General features: G+C 40.3%; 1 protein-coding gene across 1 annotated transcript; it reads right to left on the bottom strand.

Annotated features, from left to right (window-relative positions):
• Positions 1-17212: 17212 nt before the first annotated feature.
• On the bottom strand, positions 17213-18749 carry LOC149827293 (F-box/FBD/LRR-repeat protein At1g13570-like). Its single transcript, XM_090018485.1, has 3 exons — positions 18056-18749; positions 17585-17646; positions 17213-17500 (listed from the first exon to the last, which is right to left on the bottom strand). Exons 1-3 carry the CDS (start codon positions 18747-18749, stop codon positions 17213-17215), a joined length of 1044 nt encoding a protein of 347 aa, XP_089874611.1.
• Between the last annotated feature and the right edge of the window lie 204 nt (positions 18750-18953).

Here is an 18953-nt window from a genome sequence, read left to right as displayed (position 1 = left end):
TTAAAGGATTTTCTCAAAAAGAAGGGATAGACTATGTTGATACATATTTATGAGATGCTAAATTTGCCTCTATAAGGATAATCTTGAATATTATAACGCATTATGATTTAGATCTATATCAGATGAATATTAAAACTATATTCTTAAATTGTGATATTAAAGAAATCATCTTTATGGGTAACCTAAAGGATATATTATTAAAGGCCAAGAAAATAAAGTGTGCACGTTAAAATATCTCTATACGAACTTAAATAATCACCACAACATTAGTACTTAAAGTTTCATTTGGCAATTATTATACTGAGATTTGTGACAAATAGATTTGACTACTATTTTTAAGTTTAGAAAAGTTAGAGTAAAATTTTTGTCTTTTATTTATATGTGGATGATATTCTTTTGAATAAAAATGACAATGAGATGATTGTCAAAACCAAGTCATGGTTAAATTCTCAATTTAAAATAAAAGACATGACTAAGACATTTTATGTTCTAGGAATTAAAATTACTTGAGACAAAAAATCTACACTTTTTAACTTGAATAAATAAATATATATCAATCATATACTCAAGAAATATAGAATGAGTAATTGCAAGTTTGTTAGAACACTCATAGTAAAAGAGGTAAAATTAAGTAAAAATGATTGTTTGAGTGAAGGACAAGAAAGATTGAATATCCCTTATGGACAAGATGTCAAAAGCTTGATGTATGTTATGCTATGTACTAAGCCAATTATTAGCTTTGTTGTTCATTTCATTAGTCTCTACTAGAGTAATCCTAGTTGGTTTCATTGCAAGTGCTTAAGAGATTTTTTAGATATTTGTAAGACACAAAAATTTTACAATTGTGTTTTCAAGAAGATAACTTAGAACAATCTAAGTGTTCACTTTGTTAGAGCAAAAAAAATAGTAAATCTATTTCTAAATACATTTTTCTTATTAAAGAAGGTGCAGTTTCTTAATCATGCAAAAAATAAAGTTATGTAGATCAACATACTCAATGAACTAATTATGTTGCCAGCAATACTATTGTCACCTTTTTCGTTTGGATAAGTCATTCCATCAACAATTTAAAGCTGAATACAACCAACAAGCCAATGCATATTTATTGTGACAATCAAGCAATCACACTCTTATGAAAAGTGGAGCAAATAATTTCAAAACCAAACACATAATAGTGAAGTATCATTATGTTCATGACATGATTGAGAAGAATGAGATTACAATCAATTACTAACCTACTACTAATATGATTGTTGATCTTTTAACCTAAGGCATATCTGAAGAATTGTTTTCAAAATATGTAACATATATGAGATTAAGAAATGTCTAATTGAGATATCTAGTTCAATGGGTAAAAGATGATATAAATCATTGCTGGATTTTTTTATGCAAGAGAAAGACTCCAATAATAAAAGGATCCTACGTCATGATTTGGTTCATATGGCCAAGTGAAAGATGTTGGCCTTATATGGCAATTGAAGTGTCCATGTCGCCCCTCACATGCATGAAATTCATGCATTAAGTAGAGAGAAGGGTCGTCTCTCATTAAGACATGGATTGCAGGCAAATCCAAAATGATTCTAAAAATAAATACAAAACAGTTTCCAAATTATAATTAAATCTGATTTAATTTTCAGTTTACATCTCAGTAATGGCTAGGAAACAACTACCCCCAACCCCTGCGCACTGCAGGATATATCAAGCAGTAATCCCCCCTGAGCAGGCCGTTTTACAAAATCACCCTTTCTCTACTGATATGTGGTATGTCATAGCAACAAAAAATAATCGTAGGAGAAAGGTATATTTCATATGGTAATTTTGAGAATGTTTGTTCGCAAAACAATACTTGTAATCGCGCATAATTTTAGAGTGCATGCATCTTTGTTTCTTAATATACGCTTCAGTGGATCTTCCTTTCTTTTTTTCTATACCATGAATGGTCTCAACTGTTATCACAATTAACAAATAGAGTTGGTATTGTCTAATGCACAAATCGTACCTATTGGTTTATGCCTCTATATGTATTTTGCTTAGGGTTTGGTCGTACCTACTAGTTTATGCCTCTCTATATGTATTTTGTTGAGGGTTTGGTTGTGATTTGGCATGTAAGAGATGGTTTTCTCTTTCAAAATCAAAGTTTTGTAGTTGTGCCATGTAACTGACGAAGACAACATAGGCCACCATTTACATATGGTGCACCCATTTCTCCCTTTAACCAGGATCCAGCTCACTATTAAAACCAATGTCTTTGATAAGGAGTTCCAGCCAATTGATTGATCTCCCCAAGCCATTTCACTCAGCCAAGAGAAAGAAGTGACAAAGTCGATCTAAGAGAATGGTCAACTCTTCATAGGAATAACAAAGGGAGCAGTGTAAAATACTTTTGGTTGTGTGTCATGAGATTAATGGTCTGTGTAATACCATATACCAAGTGAAAAGTGTTGCTCTAGGACTGAGACTAGAGCCTCAAATGATCCTTTTTTTAGAATGTGGCTGGATTTGGCACAATGAAAGGGTCTATAGCAGAAATAAACAAAGAATATTTCATACTTATAATAGATAAGTATTATGTAAATAAATAGGCAAATTCTTTGAATAACCTATTGTAAATATTTTTATTTTTTGACAGAATAGAAAAACATCATTAATGGATGGGAAGAATTGGGTACATCTAAAGGTGATGAGAGTACCACCTTACAAGCAAGCAACAATAAGGAAAACAACAAAATTTAAATGAGTTAAATACAAGTCAGAGCTTTCATGAGCTCTATTTTGCCCTATATCTGATCACAATTTCTATAATCTGAAGTTGGAGAAAATGTTAGAAAAAAACAGAGAGAACACGACTTATGTTTTGCAAAGATAATTGAACAGACTGAGCAACAAATCTCCTGCATGGATAAAGCATTGCAATCAAGTGAACTCTTTGTAGAACCTAAATTAGTGATTCAAACCATTACTATATGTACTGATATGTTGTGTGTCATTCATAGCTTCTATTTTGCATCTTTGACTTATTTTCCATATATATTGTATCCCCTGGGAACTCTGCCTGTGTATAACTGTTTAGTTATACACTGTCGGTCCCAAGCCCAGATAAAGGAGGAGAGTTGCGGTAGGCCAGTGACAGCTAACATAAAAACTTAGTCATACCCTTTGAATATGAACCAATATGAGAATTTCGTTGGGGCGTTCCTTATTGAGCGATGCGTTGTACTCTATAGGTCTGGAGGCAGTGATAAATGGGCAAGGGTTGCTAGGTCGTCACCTAGAAGCGACGCGTCACACCGACGGCCGAGTGTGGTGTCAAATAGGCAAGGGTTCTCTCACTTTGTTGGATGGGTGCGGGTAAAGAAGTTAGTCCAACACCATAAAATTAGGTTAGCCACTTGAAACATAGGGTCTTTAACTGGTAAGTTGGTAGAGTTAGTAGATGTTATGTGTAGGAGAAAGATTGATATTTTATGTCTACAAGAGTCCAAATGGGTAGGTAAGAAAGCAAAAGTGATAGAACCTTGGGGATATAAGATTTGGTATACAAGAATAAATAGGAATAGGAATGGAGTAGGGATTGTTATGAGTCGTGAGTTTATAGATAATGTAGTTGAGGTCCGTAGGAAGGGTGATAGGATTTTACTTATTAAATTAGTATTATGTACGGATATTATTAATATTATTAGTGTTTATGCACCTCAAGTAGGTTTAGATGATTCCATTAAGCATTAATTTTGGAAAGATTTAGATGAAGTAGTACAAGGGATATCTTATGGAGAAAAGCTTTTCATCGGCGGTGACCTTAATAGACATGTAGGCATTAGTAGAAATGGATTTGAAAGTATTCGTAGAGGCTATGGTATAGGAGAAAGAAATGAAAGTGGAGAAAGGATTTTAGATTTTGTTTTGTCCTATGATATAATCTTAGCAAACACTTAGTTTAGGAAGAGGGAGTTTCACCCAGTAACATTTAAAAGTGGGATTAATACGAGTCAGATAGATTTTTTCCTGCTTAGAAAGAGAGATAGGGGTTGTTGCATCGATTGTAAGGTTATACCGGGAGAAAGTGTAGCTACACAACATAGAGTCTTAATTTTAGATCTTAAAATTAGACAATGCCGCAAAAGGAATAGACATAGGATAGATCCTAGAATTAAGTGGTGGGCACTGAAAGGAGCTAAACAAGGAATATTTGTAGAGCAGGTAGTTAAGGAAGCTGATTGGAGTCTCGAGGTGGATTCAGAATCAACGTGGAATAAGATAGCGGGTGGCATGAGAAAGGTAGCTAAGGAGGTATTGGGTGAGTCTAAAGGCAATGCACTGCTAGGTAAGAATACATCATGGTGGAACGAGGATGTCAAATTAGCTATTAAGGTTAAAAGAGAGTGTTATAGAAATCTAAGTAAGAGTCGTGATAAAAAGAATTTGGCGAAGTATATGCTAGCAAAGAAGGAAGCTAAAAAAGTAGTTCGAAACGTGATGTATAAGGTATATAAGGAGGTTTATGACAAGTTGGATACCAAAGAGGGTGAGAAGGATATTTATAGCCTTGCAAAGATGAGAGATAGAAAATCGATGGATCTAGGCATGGTTAGATGTATCAAAGATGAAACACAAAGGGTTTTAGTCAAAGATGAGGAGATTAAGGAGAGAGGAAAATATTATTTTGATAAGCTATTTAATGGAAGCCATGCTCAGGATCTTAGAGACTTTTCCATTCCTTTTCATGAGAGGAATCATGACTTCATGCGCAAGATTCAAAAGATAGAAATTGCAGATGCTTTGAAGAAAATGAAATCAAGAAAGACAGTTGGCCTAGATGGTATACCTATCGAGGCTTGGAAATGCTTGGGAGAGAAAGGTTTAGAATGGTTGACAAATCTTTTTAAAAAGATTTGGCGGACAAATAAGATGCCTAATGAGTGGAGGAAGAGTACTTTGGTGCCTCTATATAAGAATAAGGGTGATATGCAAGATTGCACAAACTATCATGGTATAAAACTCATGAGTCATACTATGAAACTTTGGGAGAGGGTAATTAAATCTAGGTTGAGGAAGGTTGTCATGATATCGGAGAATTAATTTGATTTTATGCCTAGAAGATCAACTATGAAAGTTATACATCTTCTTAGACAACTTATTGAGAGAAATAGAGAGAGGAACAAAGATTTGCATATGGTAGGCATACGATAGAGTACCTAGGAACATTTTCTGGTGGACAATGATGAAGAAAGGTATTTCTCTCAAGTACATTAGTATAATTAAAGATATGTATGAAGGAGTAGTAACCAATGTCCGCACTTATGGAGGGGTGACAACCAATTTTCCTATAACGGTTGAGTTACATCAAGGATCTGCTTTAAGCCCTTTCCTATTTGCTATAGTGATGGATGGGCTTACGAGATCAATTCAAGAAAATGTGTTGTGGTGTATGTTGTTCGCTAATGATATTGTTTTGATTGATGAGTCTAGAAATGGGGTTAATGCTAAGTTAGAATTATCGAGACAGACATTGGAAGCAAGAGGTTTTAAGTTGAGTAAGAGTAAGACAAAATATATGAAATATTGGTTTAGTAAGCAACGAAGTAGTGATGAGAGTGTAGTGAAGCTTGGTGAGCAAGAAATACCGGTGGATGATTGTTTCAAATATTTGGGATCTATCATTCAAAAGCATGGAGAAATTGATGGAGATATAAATCATAGAATAAAGGTTGGGTGAATGAAATGGAAAAGTGCAACTGGGGTGTTGTGCGATCGTAAAATGCCATTGCAGTTGAAGGGAAAGTTTTATAGGACGACTATTAGGCCCGCATTACCATATGGTACGGAATGTTGGGCTGCCAAGAGACATCATATTCAAAAAATGAGTGTAGTTGAGATGTGTATGCTTAGATGGATGTGTGAAAATACAATAAAAGATAAGATTCAGAACAAGGAGATACATAAGAAGGTAGGTGTTGCACCCATAAAAAATAAGATGAGAGAGAATCGTTTACGGTGGTTTGGACATATTCGATGAGGCCTAATGATGCTCTAGTTAGAAGGATGGAGAAATGAGAAAATATATTAGTTAAAAGAGGTTGAGGTTGGCCTAGGAAGACATGGATGGAGATGATAGGAAAGGATATGAATGCTTTGAACCTCACCAAGGACATGGCATTGGATAGAAATGATTGGAGGAGAAGGATTCATGTGGAAGACCCAAGATGATTTTCTTTTTTGGTTCATATCGCCAACCCCAATTGTTTTGGAATGAAGGCGTAGCTGTTGTTGTTGTATTGTATCCCCGGGGCTAAAAGAAACAGCTACTGCTTTGCATGATGATTTTAGATCATCTAATCTCCAAAGAAACCACAGGTGACGGCTTGGGCACCAACATCAATCTGCGTTTGAATCTCCGTATTTCTTTTTCACCACCAAGGAAAGCTGAATCACCGTATTTCTTTTTCACCACCAAGGAAAGCTGAATGGTCGATAGTCATATGCTTTAATGGCTGTGAATGAATGAGCAAGAATCTTGCAAAACCGAAATCGTTTTCCTCCTGGAACATCTTTATCCTCACTTCAACAAGGTGCTCTGGGTTTTCCAAAAAATTGAAACTGGAGAGCGTCTACCGTAGAAATCATGTGGCATCTAACAAAAAGAATTGACATGGAAAAAAGCCATATATTCATGCAGAGTCAGGTGGTGATGGATATTAATGGATTAAGACGATGAATTGCAGCTTACAAACCTTAATAACTAGCACCCTCAAGACTAGTGCATTCTCCAGTAGACGAGCAATCAGCAGCGTATTTAACTCATTTTTCGTATAGTTATCCAATGATAAATCCAGTCTATGAAGAGTGTGCAAAGGGGCATTGCTTCATCATAGACACATGAACAAAGCTGAACCTGATCCACATGTACAAAAGGCAACGTCTTATAAACATCTTCATGAAAAGGAAAAGAAAAAGAAGTATTCTTGAACTAAAAGGGGACATTATCAATCATGGATAAAGGTCGACCGAGAAGAGCCTATTGAACAGAGAAAGGACGCCGGATTAAACTCCATTGCTTCTAGGATATTCACATCCCATGGAAGATTCCTCGTCATAAAAAAAAACAGAAAATAGTTTCACCCGGTAGAAGCTTATTATCGTCAGGCAAATGCTCTCGACATGAGTGAAATGACTGAGGAACTTGATCAATCCAAAGCGAATTTTTCCCCATGAGGATGAGAAATTAAGGGCATCCTTCCCGTTTATAGCCTTGGGTTCTATGCACCTGAGATCCAGAAACCGTAGGCTGGGGCAATCAAACTCAGGATTATCAAATGAGACGAACCCATCACAAATATCCATCTGCAACCTCTTGAGATGCTCGCTGCCAGAAACCAGACGTTGGAAATCGCCCTCACCAAAAGAGATAGATATAAGCTTTAGGCTCTTGAGGTGTCTGAAGCCATTGAATCTTTGTTGTAGCTTCACAATGCAATCTTTGAAGTCAGGGAATGGAAGAGCGACAAACAAGGGGAACAGATTTCACCGGCTATTTGACAGTTAAAGCTCATGGATGCCTCCATGAGAGAGCAAGAACACAACTCGGATGAGACGGATACGACCAAGAATATTGTAACATTGAGCGTTAATGCGGCATCGACTAATCTGAGCGACGCTGGACTCGAGACGATAGTGGGGGTGCATGCACCCATCGCACATGCACTGTTGGTCGGAAGGCTCTAAGATTGGTGGTGGGTAGAGAGAGAAAGGCAAACCTCTACCTTCTTGACAGGACGGACGTCGCCACGGCTTCCTTCATGGACAAGCGAGATAGGATGGAGGTGAGGACATCGTCAGGCAAGCTTGAGATGCGATCGGAGCCGGAGTGGGAGTCGGATGCCTCCTCTCAAATGATGGAACTCGCGCGTCTCTTTTTTCGGCAGAGCATCCTCTCTCTCGCCGCCCTTTGGGCCGCCAGCGGCTCTTGCGTGAGCTAGTTTTGTCTGATGTTTTTTGTTCTTCTACTTTCTTTTATTTGTTTTGGCTTTTGCTCATGTTTTCAACATTTTGATGATCTTCGTGAGTAGTAATGTTGTATTTCTCTCTCTCTCTCTCTCATGGTCTCAACAGCTAGGATTCTTTCTACTGTGAATCACCCGGTGGTAGCCAGTTGGGGAGCCCAAGGGCTGATAGAGCACGATTTTGTGCCATGTGATTGCACCCGATCCAGCTCAACCTACATCTCTAAAAACAAAATACATGAGTTTGACAGCTAAGATCAACATAGATCTTTTAACATATCAATGTCAAAGGACAGGATCGTTTTTCATTTTTTTCAAGGGTAGATGGGTTATTTTTCATCGTAAATTTAATCTTTACCCTTAAAATAAATAAATAAATAATATTTTATTAATTCAAAAAGAATAAAGATTATGACAATGAGGTATCGACAGTGAAAAGATTTTGTGCAATATGATTGCACAAATATTTGTGCATTAAGCATATGATCACTCTTCATTTTGAGGACAGGGCCTGTCAGTTATAGAGCTCAAGGACAGACGGAGGGCAACCAAGTGCTTAATGCACAAATTTTGTGCCATGTAATGGCACCGGATCTGGACTCAACCCCAGCCTTTACAAGAATAGAAGCAACCGAGGAAGATATGACTAATCCAATAGAGGTCCGATCACCCTTTTTTTTCTTTCATAGAGTGCATACATTATAAAAAAAAACAAAAAAGATAATTTTTAAAATAACTACCAAATCTTTCCCTCTATGTAATATGACCATCAAACCTACTTGGCTTTTCAAAGCTGTTTTGTCCTTAATCCCCAAATTGTTTCTTGGATCAAGTAAGATATGGTCTCATTTTTAAATTGGATCCTGAGCTTTATTGCTACTCAAATTGAATTTGAAACCTATCTCACCTTTCAAAAGTTAGAACCAGTATTGGATCTATCCTAACCTAAACCATATCCATCATATTTTCAACTCTATTATTTATAAGGGGTGTAACTAGGTTTGGTCAGGTAGACCCACACCTAAATCAAGTCTAAAAACATGCACAAAAAACTACCCAATACAAGTTGAGTTTGGGCTAATCTTTGATATATATGATTGGCATATTTAATGGGTTGAGTTTTAATTAGACCCATTTTTTATATTACATTTAGAATTAGACTTAAACAAACTCGAAATGATTTAAAGCAGGTTTTGAGGTTAGGTATTAAAAATGTTAAATGTCAGTTGAACCAAATCTGATACATATATTATATATCAAAATCCATATTGGACTGAGAAAAATTATATATGAATGGTATGCTTAAATTTTGGTCAAAATTTGGCAAAAAAAAAAAGTGATTTGATCTAATGTAACCTATTTTGCCTTTTCCTCATAAAAATAGCTACATGTTACATATTTTTAATGGATTCAAGACCAAATTGACTCATATGATGACTAGATCCTAGATGTTTGAATATAGTGAATTAGATCCATAATCGAATCTATTCTTCAAAAACCAGGTCCACTGCTATCAAGCTTGAGGTGTCAATGGGGCCGGATCTGGTTCAGACCTATGTGAGTCTAAATCTGGATCAGACATTGAGGCGCTAGTATCAGGTCCCATCTGGTCCACTATAAAAAAACCATACTCGGGTCCTATAAGGATTACTTGAACTATACCCAGTAAATTAATGTTTTTTACTTTTTTTATTGAAAAATCATGGGTCTTCGGATCGGACCCGGTTATGATATGAAATTTCACAAACCGCTGGGTTTGACCCGGTTTCTAATTGAACATGTTGTGTCTGACCTGATTTTTAATTGGACCTCCTTCTTTATCACCATAGGTCCAAACCCTCGCCCTATAGGGTTTAGTAAGGGTGAGGTCTCTGTCAAACCTGGACCATTGACACCCTCAAACCTGACCCATTGTCACCCTAAGCTTGACCCAACGCTTATATAGCTAGGTTCGGTTAAGTATAAAAAATATATATTTTCGATATATTTTACATGTATCTTTTTGTAATCCTGCTTCTTCCATCCCTTTCTCTCTTATGTCCCCATAGGATTCTACCTTACCTCTCTCTCTCTCTCTCTCTCTCTCTCTCTCTCTCTCTCTCTCTCTCTCTCTCTCTCTCTCTCTCTCTCTCTCGCGCGTCTTCCCCGGGCAAAGTCGGGTGACTAGTGGTACGCGGGTTGCCTTTCGCTCAACTTTCGCAGGCGTCGTTGCCTGCCTCCATTGCACCTCGTTGTTCAGGTCTAGGCGGCACCCGATTTTCAGGCGCTCATGGGCGGTAGCCTCTCCTTCCTCCTTCAGACGAGCCTATTCGCGAGGTATGCACCTCCCTCGCAAAACTTCGTTCGCACCTTGGGTCCAGATCGGCATATTGGAAGATCCTTCATCGTCATTTTTGGGAATCAAGATCGGCTATGTTTGGGTGACGATGCTATCGTCACTGGCCACGCCGATGTCGATCTCAGGGAAGCGTTTCAAACTCAACCATCTTTGTCGTGATCGTCCCAGTGGCTCGCTAGCCCTCATGGGTCGGGTCGGTTCCTGCTCTATTTTGTCGGGCCCGCCTATCTGTTGTGTTGTCGTCGTCTCTGAGGGCTCCTCTTCTGGTGATTTTTGCAGCTCAGGGGTGCAGGCGACAGACTCAGGGGTGTAGGCGGCATGCTCTGAGGTGCCTGTGATTCATTTGTCTTTATCTCTTTGGCGAAGCTCGAGGGTGCAGGTTGCGTGCTCTGGAGTGCCTAAAATTAATTCATCTTTTTTTTTTCGACGAAGGTACTATTTCTCTTCTTTCGCCTTTTTTGATTTACAAGAAGATGTTAAGGCAACAGGTAAGGCAAGCATGCTCTCCTTGATTCATATAACAAGATCTCGCCTTTCCTTGTCTTGGTGGCCGTGCTGGCCACTCGGTTATCGAGCCGTATGGCGATCGGTGGCTAGTGTGGTGCCCTTTATAGACGTTGCAAGGTCCTCATAGGCGAGCGTGGATTTTCTTCGTCCACTGTCGTCATTTTACTCTCCTATGGGGGCGTTGGGGTATGGGCTACCTCAGCTACATGGCGGTGTTTGTGCCTCTGTGTTGGCAGGGGGCTTTTTGCAGCCTCAAGGTGAGAGACTGTTGTCATCATCATCATTTGTAGTATCATCCTTTCTGGACTCATTGTTCGAAGTCGGGCGGGCTATCAGGTGGAATGGCGGGTGTAACGAGGCATCTTTGCCTCGGTCAGGAAGATGCTTGTTGTTGTGGGAATCCTGGTGGTCTGAGTCTCGGGTTATGTTGATGCGGATCCTTTTGGTGGATCTCTACTCTGAGGTTGATGGGGATCGGGGACCGTCAGGGGTCGTCATGGCGACTAAGGTTTCTCTCAGCCTCTTTGCAGTTGCAACATCCTCAATTTCGTTTGCTACGACTAATGGGGAGTCTAAGATTGGGCCTTTCTCATGAAAGATGTCTTATCTTTCGGAGGACTCATTTCTTGCTCGGGCCCACAGGTCGCCTATTATCGGAGTCTCGATCTGACAACATTTTTTCTGTAGGCTAGTTGATGGCCTTTCAGCCTTGGTTTCGTCTATCTCAAACTATTGCATTGTCTGTCCGCTTCACCTGGTCTCCATTAGTTTGGTAAGTGCACCTCTGTTAGCCATGTATTGCAGGGCTCTGTCTGCATTGAACAACACCTCTTTCATCTGGGAGGGCGACTTCGAAGGCCAGGTATGTTCTCCAAACTCGATCTATCTGTCGCTTGCGGGTTTGTCATCTATGAGTTGTCAACTTTCATCCATTATGACTATGTCTGTGGACGATGCAACTCGGCGTCTCGAACTAGCCTTACTTAACCCCAGTTACTTAGCATCGATTTTGTTATGCGTGAGTCCTTAGCTGCGATCGCAGATCATTTACCGACCTTGGTCGCGGATGATTGGCATATCACGAACGTCAGCACCCTATCTCCTTCGGTCGGGGGGTTATCTCAACCTGGGTGGGATGGTCTCCCAATAAGGAGACGTCGTCGACCTCCGCTATCTCCATCCGGCGAGTCTGGGGTCTCTCTTAGGCGGTCTGTGAGGATCCACACTCCTCGGGGATTTCCAGACTTTCAATTATGAAGATCTTGTGTTGGAATATTCGAGGACTGAATTGCCCCTCCAAACGTCTTTTCTTGGCGAGTTGGATCCGTCAAGAAAAGTCTGATCTAATTGCACTTTGTGAAACGAATATGGCAGATATCTCGAGAACTGTCATCTCCGAAATCTGGCGTGGTGCAGATTTCTTCTTCAACCCTGTGATTCAATGTGCGGGAGGCATCCTCATCCTCGGAAAGCATTCTCTAGCCTTACAATGGGTGGACGAAGGAACATTTTTCATATCCATCGCTCTTCCCCTACCTCCAAAGATAAATCCAGCTGTGGTCACTATGGTGTATGGTTCCCATCATCAAAGCCGTCGGGAGGAGTTTTGGTTGGACTTAAATAGGGTCATTGCTTCATTTGGGGACCAACATATTATCATGGGAGATTACAACTACCGTCTGTCTCCTATCGACTCAAGCATTCTGATAACCTACTCAGCTTCAATGAGGGGCTTCCAAAATTTTATTCAGATGAACCGGTTGTACCACATTCTCCATGTAGATGAAGCTTTCTCGTGGACCAATCGGCGATCTAGATCGTGCTTCCGTCTGCTAGACAGGGTGCTCATTTCGTCAGATCTGTTGAGCTCTATTAATGATATTTCATGTTGCCTACTTCCACCATCTGTCTCAGACCATAGTCAGATTGTTATCCGATGAGGTCAAGGCTTCACCGATGACATATCCTTTAGATTTGAGCAATAGTGGCTTAAGGAGGCAGGTTTCAAGTCATTAGTCCAACAATCTTGGAGTAGACTTTGCTATGTGGTCTGGGCGGCTACAAGATGCATGGTTAAGCTTTTTCGCCTATGCTGTGATATCAAATCTTGGCTTATCTCCAATAAAATAAGCAAATTCCAAAATATGGGGGATTGGGAGCACGAGTTGTCTTCTATCAATCAGTCTCTCTTGAATACGACCTATATGAATGCATCAGATATTGAAAGCCTCAATGCTAGATCGGCTGAGCTGACTCTTCTAGTGCAATCTTGGTGTCTAAATGATGATATTCGTTGGAAGCAGCTGTCAATGGTGACTTAGCTTAAAGCGGGTGACGAAAATACAAGGTTCTTTCATTCTTTAGCGTCTCACAGGCATTGAAGACATGCGATTCATTCTATGTATATCAACGGTGTCTCCTTTTCGGGCGATCAGGTAATCAATGTTTTCACCAACTATTTCTCTAGCCTGTATTCTTGCAACTAAGTTGCAGGTGGCAATATGGGTACAACTTTATTTTTGTTCATGGATCGAGTGCTCTCCAACTCGATTCAGGGGTTGTTCGCCAAAGAAAAAATCTTCTCGGTGGTGCAGGATTCGTCTGGGTGGAAAGCTCCAAGATTTGATGGGTATCCAGTGGTTTTCTTTCACATATTCTGGCAATGTGTTAAGAGTGACATTCTTAGTGTCTTCGCTGAGCTTTATCGCAATGGCTGATTGCCGGTTCATTCTCACCTAGCAATTGTGTCGCTTATTCCTAAGGAGGAAGCCGCATCAGATATCTTGCGGTTTCACCTGATATCAGTGCTAAGGAGTTTATATCGCATTATCGCCAAGGTCTTGGCTAATAGGATGCGGTCAGTCGCTCCTAGGATTTTTTTGGAGGCTCAGTTCACCTTCATTCCTAACAGAAGGCTTCAACATTCCTTCATTTTTGCCACAGAAGTGTTGCACTCTCTCAAGATAAGCGGAGGGGTCTTCTTCACTTTTAAGCTTGACTTTCATAAAGCCTACGACTCAGTTCATTGGTCGTTCCTCTTCAGCATGTTGGCAAACTTGGGATTCGATAGGCGTTTCTCTAGCTGGGTGCATGAATTGGTAACCAATGCCCAGTCACAGATTCAGATCAATGGAGTCAAGGGAAAACAATTCAAACTTGGTCGTGGTCTTCGACAAGGATATCCTCTGTCTTCGTTACTCTTCAACGTCGTCTCTGAAGGCCTTGTGGTTTTGGTTAAGAGGGCAGTGGAGAGTGGTCTAATTGAGTCTCTCGGTATACAGGAGTGTCGTAGTCAGATCCTGACCTACGCGGATGACATAATTATCTTCGGAAGGGCTTTCATCCAACAAATGTTAAGATTCAAACTTGTCTTTTTTTTCCTATCGATGTCAGGTCTATCCATGAACTACGATAAGTGTTGTCTATCCATGGTCAATGCCCCTCCGTCAATGCTGGACATGGGCCAACGGATATTCGGGTGTTTGGTATTGGAAAACTCCTTTTCTTATCTGGGTCTGCCGCTTCAAATCAGTAGTGTAACAACGGCAGCCTAGAACGCTACTATTCAAAGGGTTCAGAATAAAATATCGAGCTGACAAGCTTCCTACCTTTCTATCGCGGGTAGACTGACTCTCATTAATCACATTCTTTCTGCTATGCCAAAAATTTTTATGTCTATGTTCCTGATGCCTATAGGGGTTAGTAAGAAGCTAGCTCGGGTAGTGGCAAACTTTCTGTGGTCTGGGCGAGGTCCCAACAACAAGCGCCATCTAATAGGGTGGGACACACTTTGACTTCCTCTACATAGGGGGAGTTTGGAAATCAAGGATCCCCGACTGAGTATGATTTTCGTCATGAAGCAGAGCTGGCTTGCGCACCAACCTAGGTCTCTGTGTGCAAGTGTGCTTCTAACTAAATATGGAGGTGTGAAATCGTTGGTGGGGGCCACAAGCGTGCATCAGCGAACAATGTCAAAGCTTCGTCGATCATGGATCTAAGCATGGTCTGCGGTTCTGTCACATAATGGAAATGTTGACTCGCAGTCTCAGTTTTTTGGATGCAACTTTACTCTGAACGAATTTTTTCGCTCAAACGAAAGCTACCTCGCTCTCCTTCAGTCGGGGGTGGATAGGTTTCCGACGAGCCTGATCTGAGGCAAGGGTCCGACTTTGAGATCATGTTTCTTGGCTTGGTTAATCTTACACGATCAGGTGCAGACTGACAACTTCCTCAAATCCATCGGATTTCATCTGCCGAGTAAATGTGTGTTGTGCGATGCGACCGAAGAATCTGTGTTTCACTTTTTTGGGGAGTGCTCTGTTTTTTAAAACATCTTTAAGGTGACTTGGAATAAGCTGAGTGTCAGCGTGCGTCAAGAATCGTTCGCCAACGATTTGCTGTGGGGTTCTCAGCCAGTTCGTCATTGCAACAAATGATAGATTATTTGGCGAACTTGGCTTCTCTCGTCATGGTGGGCCGTATGGATAACTCGCAACAACGCTATTTTTTAGCATATTTCGGCAGTGTTCAACAAAATGGTGAACCTTATTTTGACGGACGTGTATGTCATTCTACACATCAACATCCCTGATCTACAGCACAATCTGCCTCCATGGGCTACTCATGATCCAGGGTGATGTCCGTCGACTAACTGTATTTGTTTCTTGTTTCTCTTTTTTCCTTTTTCCTTTTTCATTTCTCTTTTTCTCTTTTTTTTCTTCTTTTTGGAGCTCCTTGGCATGTCTTGGGCCTTTTTGGTAAGTTCAATGTTGGTTGAACCTGTTTAGTAATGTTGATGGTTATAGCTCTCTCTCTCTCTCTCTCTCTCTCTCTCTCTCTCTCTCTGCTCACATAGTGGATAAAAGATGAGTCATACAAAGAGAAGACCTCAACAAGGAAACTATGTCAAGGTCAGGAAACTGCAAACAAAGCAAATCAGATAGAAAGGAAACTTCTAGCAAGATTAACCCATCTAGAATCTGTAATCAGTTATGATAAAGATAGAAAGATTGATTGTAACCTGTTGGAAAGCATTATAAATAAAGGAGTCTGCCCTCCGAGAGGATTTATACCGAGGATCTAGGTTCATCTTGAACCGAACCATATGACCTTTTTGTGCCTGTGCTTTTTACGTTGGGATTGTCTGATCCCATACTTTTAAGTAGGGTTCATCCACTCAACAAGGTGGTCATATTCTTGAACTTGAGATGACCCAAGGGCGTAGCTAGGGGGGGGCAGGGCTGGGCTGTAGCCCAGTCCTGCCTCCCGAAACAGTTAATTTTTTTTGTTTTTTTTTTAAAGCCCAGTCCTAGCCCAGCCCTGATTCCATATGAAATAGATTTTTATCCATTTTTGTAGCACAGTCCAGTCCTAGCCCAGCCCTGACTGCAGCAAATAGTTTGATTTGTTCATATGAAATAGATGTTTATTAATAATTGTAGCCATTTTTTATTTTATGTCAAAAAAAAAATTCGGGGGCGCTGCCTCCGAACCCCCGACTATCACACAAATAAATTTTTTTCCCTACACCCCTGTTTGCCCCCCCCCCCCCCCCCCCCTCACATGACTCCTAGCTACGCCCCTGAGATGACCCAAACATAAACAACACTAGAGTATAAATTGCAGGCTTGTTATTCCAATCAGAACAAATGATTAGCTTGCCTACATTCATTAGAAGGGGCTGTTAAGGATCATTTGAATCTCACGGCATGTGCTCTAGATCCACCTCCTGATAAAGATACGGTTGGCACTTTAGGTCCGTCCAGAGGAAGAGATAAGATCTGCTCCCAAGAAATTAGGCAAGAAGGTAACCTAGGACAGTTACCAAAAGATGTGGTGAAAGATAATTTGGAAAAACTTCCAAATGAAACAAACTTCTTTCCAAGAGATATAGATGAGATTCCCTCTGCATGTACACAATTATCAAAACACAGTTGAGAATTTAAGGGAACCTTCTCCTCTCATACACGTGTGAGAGAGTTGGAGCCGTGGACATAGGTCGAGCAGACCGAACCACGTTAAGTGTTGTGTTAGTGTGAGTGTGGTTTGGTTCATGGTATCAAGCATCTCGATCTAACGATCATGTCAAGTGCATCCTCTTCGAATTCAAACTCCAATGAGATGACCCAAGCATAAATAACACTGGAGTATAAATTGCAGGCTTATTATTCCAATCAAAACAAATGATTAGCTTGCCTAAATTCATTAGAAGGGACAGATCAAATGAATTTTTGCAGGACCTAGTGATTCAAGCATCACTGAAAGTACTTGAATAAGTTATGCCCTCATAGCAGGTATATATCTAGACATGAATCCACTGGACTAATGGAAATAGCTAGTTTTTTGCATGATCACACGGAACTTAGAGCAGCTAATCTCCAAAATCCAAAGCAACCTCAGGTGATGACTTCGGCACCAACATCAGCTTGTCTTGAAAACTCTTCTTTTTATCACGAGCAATGAAATTTGCGCATTCTACAGTCATCCTCTTTAGTGCCTGTGAATGAGTGAGCAGGAATCTTGCAAAACTAAAATCAGTTTCATCCTTGAACAGCTTTATCGTCACTTCAACAAGGTGTTCTCTTTGACAAGCAAAGGGTCTCTGCCTTTTCCAAAATCTCGAAACTGTGGAGCTTTTACAGTAGGAAGCATTCGACATCTTAAAAAAAAATGACATGAAAGAAAAATTAGAAGGAGCAAAATAGATTGATATATTCATGGATTAAGATGATGAGTTGCAAACCCTTATAACAAGCACCCGCAAGATTGGTGCATTCTCCAGTAGACGAGCAATCAGCAGCATATCTGTCCTATGTTTCATATAGAGGTCCATTGATAAATCCAATCTCTGGAGAGAGTGAAAAGAAGTATTGTTTCTCTCATCGTACACACATGAACAAAGCAGAGCCTGATCAACAAATACAAAAGGCATCATCTTATAAGCATCGTCGTCAAGAGGAAATGGAAAAGAAGAAGAAGAAGAAGAAGAAAAGTATTGTTTAAATAACTCAAAGGAGACACTACCAATCATGGATGAAAGGATGACGGAGAAATGCGGGCTACTGAAAAGAAGAAGGGTGGAAGAGAAACCGAGATCTCACATGGTTGATGGTTTTTATCGTTAGGCAAATGGTATCAACATTAGTGAAACAGCCTAGGAATTTGATCAATCCAAAGCGAAACTCTTCGCCATGAGCAGGAGAATGGAGCATACTGGGTTCATTCATAAGCTTAGCATCACCGTCAAACGTAGGTGCTACGCACTTGAGATTCAGAGACCGTAGATTGGGGCAAACAACCTCTAGACAGTGAAACGAGAAGAACCCTTTGCGCAGATCCATCTCCAACATCTCGAGGCGCTCACTGCCAGAAACCAAACGTCGGAAATCATCCTCACAGAAAGAGGTATCCAGAAGCTTTAGGCTCTTGAGGTGTCTGAATCCATTGAACCCATGTGGTAGCTTCACAGTGCAATGGAGCAATTCCAATGAAGTTAGGGACTGGCAGAGTGCTAAGCAAGAAGGGGATGAATCCCTCATAGACCATGCCAGAGTGAGCTCACGGATATCTCTGTGAGAGAGCAAGAACATAACTCTGTTTGCATAGGCATCACCACGATTAGTGTGACGAACCATAACCTTGTATAGATCAATCTCAGAGACGCCGGGCTTGAGACTACTGTGATCTATGCACACCCACCACCCACGCTCCTTCCACACATAAACTGCTGGATGGAAACGCGAACTTCCCCATGCGCGAAGATCGAGGTTGGGTAGCGAGAAAAAAGTAAACCTCCACCTTCTTGAGAGGATGGATGTTGCCACTGCTTCCTTCATAAACAAGCGTGAGAGGATGGAGACGAGGACGTCTTCAGGTAAGTCTGAGATGCGATCGGAATCATCCTCCATGATGGAACTCTCGCCTCTTTTCTTTGAACAGAGTCTCTCTCTCTCTCTCTCTCTCTCTCTCTCTCTCTCTATATATATATATATATATATATATATATATATATGCCAAAATCAGATAAAGATGCAAACGAGTCCTATCCAGGATAGAGTTTTGTAAATTTGAACTATTTAGTATCGGAGGGTTACGGCCATATTGACAAACGT

This window comes from Nuphar pumila, chromosome 10 (assembly GCF_984573655.1).
Source record: "Nuphar pumila chromosome 10, dmNupPumi1.hap1.1, whole genome shotgun sequence".
Lineage (NCBI taxonomy): Eukaryota > Viridiplantae > Streptophyta > Magnoliopsida > Nymphaeales > Nymphaeaceae > Nuphar > Nuphar pumila.
Note: the sequence above shows the minus strand (reverse complement) of the source record. Positions and strands in the feature narration are given on the sequence as shown.

What these genes read in the sequence shown, in the direction of transcription:
- LOC149827293 (XM_090018485.1), bottom strand. Translation starts at nt 18,749, where the DNA reads ATGGAGGATGATTCCGATCGCATCTCAGACTTACCTGAAGACGTCCTC. An exon ending in TAAGCTTATGAATGAACCCA is followed by an intron (nt 17,647 to 18,055) that starts GTATGCTCCATT and finishes AACATAGGACAG; the next exon opens with ATATGCTGCTGATTGCTCGT. An exon ending in TGCGGGTGCTTGTTATAAGG is followed by an intron (nt 17,501 to 17,584) that starts GTTTGCAACTCA and finishes TTTTTTTTTAAG; the next exon opens with ATGTCGAATGCTTCCTACTG.